The 7,418-nt window shown below is 45.1% G+C and overlaps 1 protein-coding gene across 1 annotated transcript in view; it reads right to left on the reverse strand.

The window, feature by feature from the left end:
- SORD (sorbitol dehydrogenase) overlaps window positions 1-1,037 on the reverse strand; it is a 35,022-nt gene extending 33,985 nt beyond the window's left edge. The window contains exon 1 of the mRNA XM_059915560.1: window positions 838-1,037. Coding sequence (XP_059771543.1) covers window positions 838-900 — 63 coding nt within the window. The 5' untranslated portion in view covers window positions 901-1,037. The remainder of the gene's footprint in view (window positions 1-837) is intronic.
- Window positions 1,038-7,418: the final 6,381 nt, after the last annotated feature.

Raw genomic sequence — 7,418 nt, forward strand, 5'->3', positions numbered from 1 at the left:
AGGGCTGACTCTGCAGCTCCCAGAACTTTGGCCCCATGAGCCACTCACTGAGCAGAGGCAGGATCTCGAGTGGAGGAGACACACAAATAATGCTCTTAAAGCGACAGGGGAGCAGCATCAGGAAGGAAAATGGCTGGAACATGAACCAGATGTGGACTTCGTGAGGTAAGGAGGAAAGGAGCTTTAGAGACATGAAGACTATCAAGATCCAGAAATCCGGCACAGGCATGGCGAACACCAAGAGTCTTGGAGATGGAGGCCTGTGCTGGCAGGAAAGTGGAAGGAGCTCGCACTTTCTGAGTGTCTATTAAGTGCTAGGTACTCCGCTGATCATAATAATCCTGCAAAGGAGGTTTTATCAGCCCCAAGCATGAAAGATTAAATACGAGTTCCACAGCTTTTAAATATCCCTATGGCCCCCCTTTCTGCCCTGCACTGTCTACCCAGAGAAGAAGTTCAGCACGTGTCGTAAATCAGGCAGCCTCTCTGGTATCTCTTCTGCAAAGTGCAATGACAAGAGGCTGGACTATGAATCTGCAGCTGGCAAAGGAGGGAGAAGGCTTCAATCATTTTGCAACCTTCCTGGGTTCTGGCCACGTGCCGGCCACGGGGCTTGGTTCCGGAAGGCACGCGACAAGAACCCTGCTCTTAGCGACTTAGAACTAACCGCCTACCATGCCCCTCCCCCCAACATGGTAACCAGCTCCTATCTGGAAGGCCTGGGCGCGCCATGTGGGGCCCGCACCGCGCTGGAATTGGCGAGCTGAGACCGCGGCTGCGCTTGGAGGTGAATAGAGCAGGAACGGGCTAGACTTCCCACTCCCATTCCAGTTTTACCAAGCGCAGGTCTCCGGGTCCGTGTACCACCAGGGAGAGGTTCTCGGGCTTGGCCGCCGCCATGTCGCGCTCTACCTCTCGGGTCCGCCGAGGCTGCAATCCGCAGCTCTTGAGGTGGTTCGGTTGGCGGTCCCGTGCAGAGCTGGGGATAAGGGGCGGTAGGCTGGGCTTTGCCTGGGAGCGCGCGCCCGGCCCGGGCGGGGCTTGCTAATCCCTGAAAGCCGGGGCGGGGCTAGCGTGGAGGGGCGGGGCGGGGCGGGGCGGGGCGGGGCGGGGCTGCCCTGCTCCCTCCCCAGGGCAAGCCGGAGGAGGGGGTGGGGGGGGGTTGGGGGGGGTGGGGGATTGGGGGAGGGGGGCCGGGGGCTGGGGAGGAGGGGGTAAGGAGGGGTAGAGAGTGTAGGGAGGGGGTGGGGAGGGGTGGGGAGGGGTAGGGAGGGGTAGGGAGGGGTGGCGAAGCCCAACCCAGATCCACCTGCACTGTTTGTCTGTCTCACATTTAAGGGGACCAATCTGTCCTGAAAGTAGTCTGCAGAGGCAACCTCCCGCCCCCCAGACCAGAGTTCTGAAACTTTAGCTGCAGAATAATGGGGATGGGCAATGTGGGGCAGTTTCTCAGGACCAGCACTGAGATTTTGATACAGTAAAGTCTAGTCCTAGCTGAGGCCTGAGGGTCTGTATTATTAGCATTGATAATGCTGAGGCTGCAGGTGGGGCACGGTCTACAAGTGGGGAACAGGCCCTGCACTGATGCAGTGTCCGTGTTGGCCCCATGTCCCCAGCATCCACAAAGTGCCTGGCACCAGAAGTGAATGAACGAATTGGTGCAACATCCCACGGGCCTGACACACCAGTGTAAAGGAGCCGTGAAATGAAATCTGTGAGCCCCTTTCTCTTAACCAGCTCTGCTTCTTATATTAGAAGCAGGATTTCTGCCCAAATTCTTTCTTGAAGCCTCTCTCCCCTTCAAGAAATAGTGAAGTTTTACTCTAAGGGGAGTGAGCTGCCCTCTGGAAAGGCCTAAGTCTGTAAAGACCCCACCCTCCTTTTCAGACTTTGAAGACAGTGTAGGGATTTCATTCCCTACAGCCTTTCCTCCTCCTCCAGACACTCTACCAGATCCTCTGACCTCCTCCTGGACACTTTCTCCAGCACCTCATTCCTTGAAGATGTCTCAGTGTGGCACCTACTGCAGGCCTCACATATGGGACACAGCCTGTATTTTCACCGGTAATCATCCCTTCCCCAGATGCACTGGAAGACCACTGAGGCTAAGGCCTCATTTCCTTCTTTCTTTCTTTTTTTTTTAATATTTTATTTATTTATTTATTTATTTGGCTGCCCCGGGTCTTAGTTTTGGCATGTGGGATCTTTAGTCGCGGTACGTGAACTCTTAGTTGCAGCATGTGGGATCTAGTTTCCTGACCACGTATGGAAACAGGGACCCCTGCACTGGGAGCACAGAGTCTTAGCCACTGGATCACCAGGGAAGTCCCAGGCCTCATTTCTTAAACAGAACCTGGTAAAGTGTTCTGTACAGTGTAGGATCTCAAAAACAAAAAGTTTTTTTTGGATGATGAACATGGATCAAGCTCTGGAATGCCAATAACGACAAAAAGGGAAGTGTGTGGGGGGAGGGCGGGGAGCGGGGGGCGTATTACAAGGTATAACAGGCAATGGGATGGATTTTGCAGGGGACTTGCAGAGTCAGTCCTGTTTTTGCTTTGAGACACCTCCCACAAGGTTTGGCTGTGCTTGGCTTGTTCCCCAGGTTGCTCCTGCACTCAGCTCCTGAGCAGGCCTTGGAGAGATGACTGACTAGGAGTTGCCTGCCTTCACTCATGCACCTGAATTTAAAATTCAGCCTCCCCTCCTTGTCTTGAGGAGTTTCATCACAGTCTCCCAGAATGTGTTTCCAATGAAAGCTGAAGATGGAGAAAGCCCCAGGAATGGCTTAAGAGCTGAGGGCTACTTGAAGTAGACACTTCTTGAGTTTTAAATTAAGAAAACAGAACACCAGAACCAAAGCAAAAGTCACTAAAATAATGACACAACTGCCACACTTGGACTGGTATTTGTTTTCTCCTGAGCAATAGGGCTTTGAAACTCTCTTGAAGGTTGTTGGCTGAGGACCAAGAGATTTGGAAGGGCAGGAGATACCTTTAAAAATATATTCTATGACTAGGGCCCTTTATAGAAAAGTTAACATGGTGAGTTGATAAGGATTCTTAAGAAAGTGACATTTTTAAAACAAAAAAGCAAGTTGTTATTATAGTATTTAAACTTGTGATATTTCTACATAATTTCCTAACAGAGGCCAGCATCCACAGTGGTGAGGAACAGGTTTTTTAGGCATTTTACTGAATAAGGGATAAAATGCTGGCTTTGCCTTTGCTGGTGGCCTGCTTAGCACAGCTTCTCTGGGCCTCTGTCTAACTTTCCCAAACAGTACGGCACTTTTAGGCACTCTCTCCACTGAATATAACTTCAACAACTTGTCAGTAAAATTCTGCTGTGAAAACTTATTTGGAATTTAAAAATTAAATCACAGGATGCATATCTTCTGGGGGCACATATCCAGAAAAAGGGACACATTAGCCCAGGGAACATCCTATCACTGGTACAGGGTTACTTCAGATCTGGAATTTTACACAGTATACTAACAAGAAAAATCAGTGTGCTGAGGCGCCTTAGTGTTCCAAAGATCAGAAAAGTTATAAAATTCTGATTTCCAGATTTCTCCATTTGGTCATCAACTATTCAATTACTCAAACCTGGCTACTTACAACAAAAGAAAGAAAGAAACAACAACAAAAACAAAAAAACAAAAAGAAACCATGAGGTTTCCTGCAGACCTTGGAAATAAGGTTACCAATGAGAGTTAAATTAGTAAAATCCATATGTAATGGATGAGATTAATGGGCTTCCCCAAGGAACTAGTAATATACCTGCCATTAGCAGATCTCAAGAAAGGATTAAGAAGGGTCAGAAAAAGGAACTAAGAGGGCAGGAGTTTTAATCTAGAACTATCCAGGGGAGAGAGGCGCTTGGTGGTAGTCGTGGCCGTGCTGCTGGCACAGAAGAGTGGAAGCAAGCAGACATGGAGTTAAAGGTTACTCCCACATGTCAGCTGAGGATGATAACTTGGACTTAGACAAATGGTAGAAGTAGAGATGGAGTGAAGAGGATAGATTTATTTTTGAGGTAGGTTCCATGGGACTTGGTAGGGGATTGGCTCATAGAAGTTGAGGAGAATGTAGTGGAAAGGTCTACTCTCAGATTTCTGACATGATTAACTGGAGGGATGAGATATAATTATCTGATACAGACAGCACTGAGGGAGGAGAAGATTTGGGAGAAAGATCAGGCAGGTAATTTTGGACAGGCCAAGTCTGAGATGCCTATGAGACATCCAGGTGAAATGACCACGTGATGTAAGGGCATGTTTAATATAAGGGTCTGGGAAAGTCTAGGCTTGAAAAGTCTAGACTAAATTTGGAATCACTGATATATAGACTATATTTAAAGCAATAAGAGAAACGAGGTAACCTAGGGAGAGGGTGTAGGATGAAAAAAGAGACAGCTCAGGTCTAAGCTCTGAGCATCCAACACTGAGGGATGAGGAAAAGAAAGAGGGACCAGCAAAGTATCCTGAGAATTAGTGAAGCCCTAATAGGAAAAGGCAGTGTTTTAAGAAGGAAGTGGCCAACTGTTGAATACTTACGAGAAGTCAAGGTAGAAACCAAAAAGTATCTCGTGGATTTAGCAACAAGGAAGTTATTGGTGATCATGGAAAATGGTTTTAGTGCAAAGATGGGAATAGGAGCCATAGTAGGTTGGGATCATTCATCCATTCATTCAGCAAATATGTAATAAATATCTACGACATGCCAGGTACAAAGTGTTTGGAAGACAATGAACAAGACAAACACAATCCCCACTTGAATGGAGGCGAAGCTATTAAATAGATAAACACAAAAGTAATGACTCATCCATAATAATGGTAAAGGCTATGAAGAAAAAGGTAAGGATACCACAAAAGTGTGTAACAGAGAAACTCAGTCTAGCTTGAAAGCAAGGAAAGTTTGCCCCAAGACAGTGATGTATAAGCTGTACTTGAAAGAATTAGGTAGTCACAGCAGTGAGACAAAGGAGAGAGTGTATATTCAATGCTGAAGGAACCACACACATGGAATCCTCAAGGGGGAGGAGACCGTCATTAAAAGTCAGCAGTCTGGCAAGTACAGGTTTCTGGTAACTGACTGTACTGCTGAAGTGAATGAATAAGCATTTTCAGAACTCTAATGAAAAACTGATGAACTCATAAAAGTGCTAACAAAAGATTAAGATGAAAAAAAAATTAATTACATGGGACTGAGTGAACTGATGAGGATGAGTATAATTTTTGTGACTTTCTGTCTGAATTAAAAAAAAAAAAAAATCCCACAAGGACTCAGAGGCAAAGAATATACAAATCAATTTTCACTGCAAAGTAAAGGAGCTGTTACAGTGGAGGATTACTGGACTGAATGTCAATATTATGACATAGTATGAGTGTGTTTCATGTTTGGTAATTGCAATCATTGTTGCTTTTGTTGTGGTCATCCATGTACAATGCTTGGTGTCAGTCTATTTATCTCTTGTAAAAATAAAAAAATAAAAAAAAAAAAAAAGTCAGCAGTCAGGGAGGGCCACATTGAGCAAGGGGACCCAACCCAGGGGTATATATAGGTCTTCCAGTGTTTCACATTGTTAAAAATGCAGGAGTGCAAGAAGAAATGTGAGAATGTCTGTGGCTGAAGACCTCAGGGAAAAAGCTGGAAAATTATACTTCTCTAAGGTGAGGAGTTCACTCTAAGGTACAAAGTCCATTTTGCAGCAAGAACAGGGAGCATAGCTTAGTGGTGGAAGCTCCAGAACTGGTTTGGTTCTGAGAATCAGAGAAGATGGGTTGAATAAGGAATCCTGTTGACAAGGAGGCAATGGGAAAGAACTGGTAGGTTCTGTTATAAACATCTCAACAGTTGCCTATCTTTGTGGCTGGGAGAAGTAGGAGCTAAAAGAGCTCTTACAGACAATCTGGGTCATAGGGGAAATTCCTGTTAGCCTAGAACTTAACCTTGTCCTCTTCCTTCATGTCATGTCTACAAATAGCTGGTCAGGAATAACTTACTTCATTCAGAAATTAGTTATCCATAAAGCATTATAATAGGAACTATACAAACATCATACAGGAAAAAAGGAAAGGGAAAAAATGAAAAGAACATTCACCAGAAAAATATTGTTGGGGGGGCAAATGAAACTTGTGATAGAAGAGTTTGTCATAAAACTGAAGAGGGCATCTAATGTGGACATACTACACACTGGAGGTAAGGAGGGGGTCAATGAGGGGGTGGCAGCTTGAGTGGGATGAGAAGGGCATCCTCACAGGGGAGTGGTAGTAACATGGAGTGTCAAAGCCCTAGAAAGGTGAGGAGGATTCCATCTGAGGGGAGCACAGCTCAGTGTGAGGTGAGGGAGACTGAGTATGATGAAGATGACGACCATGAGGAGGAGCCAGTGTGGGGTGTGGGAGCCTGGGTAAGTTGGGGACAGCATTTGCTTTGGTGAGGGGGCAAATAAGTAAATATATCAAGGATGATGGGAGCAAGGTTTCACTGTTAGAGAAGGAAGTTACAAATATGGAAAGAGAGGGAATTCCCTGGAGGTCCAGTGGTTAGGACTCTGGGCTTTCACTGCCGAGGGCACAGGTTCAGTCCCTGGTTGGGGAGCTAACATCCCGCAAGCCGCGTGGCGTGGCCAAAAAAACAACAACAAAAACAAACACAGAAAGAGAGAAAAACAGAATGAATCCTGTGTGGTATTGGATAAAATTGAAGAGATCAGTGTGAACTTATGGTTTTCAATATAGACAGACAAATAAATATAAATATCTGTATGTGTACACACACACTCCATAGTTCTGTCTACTGAAAGAGCTTGGGAACAATGATACTCAACAGCAAAAAGCACATGTAAAAACTTAGCTTCTAAATACCATTCTCCACTAACAGAAACTAGGTCTCCTTGAAGAAATGACTTAATCTAGGGCTGAGAAAGGAAAGGTATGCTGAGAAAGGAACATACAGGATGAACCTGTGAACTTGTTGTGGCAGAAAGTAAGGCAGTATTCCAAGAATGATGGAATATATTAAAGGTCACAGAAGCCAGCTTGAAGACACTGCTACTGGTCAAATTAGAGAAAAATTGAGCATAAAAATAAATAATAATAGTAACAGATCATAACCCATTGAATAAAATAGGAAACCACAACTCCATAATGATAAAAATTAATTAACACTTTGAAAGTTTGACAAAGAATGGGTAGTTACATAATCCAAAGCACTTACCCACAAAGTGTTAATTAATTATACAGGGAAAACAGTAACTTTATCATGGAGAAGACCGGCATATATCACCTTAATCAAGTGATCAAAGCTGGTACCATAAGGAATGGGGCAAATTGCAATTCTGTGCCACTTGATAGGATACAATGAGAAGAAAACAGTAGTAGTAGCATTACTACTGAGATATTCATGCCCAAA

Source organism: Balaenoptera ricei, chromosome 2 (genome assembly GCF_028023285.1).
Source record: "Balaenoptera ricei isolate mBalRic1 chromosome 2, mBalRic1.hap2, whole genome shotgun sequence".
Lineage (NCBI taxonomy): Eukaryota > Metazoa > Chordata > Mammalia > Artiodactyla > Balaenopteridae > Balaenoptera > Balaenoptera ricei.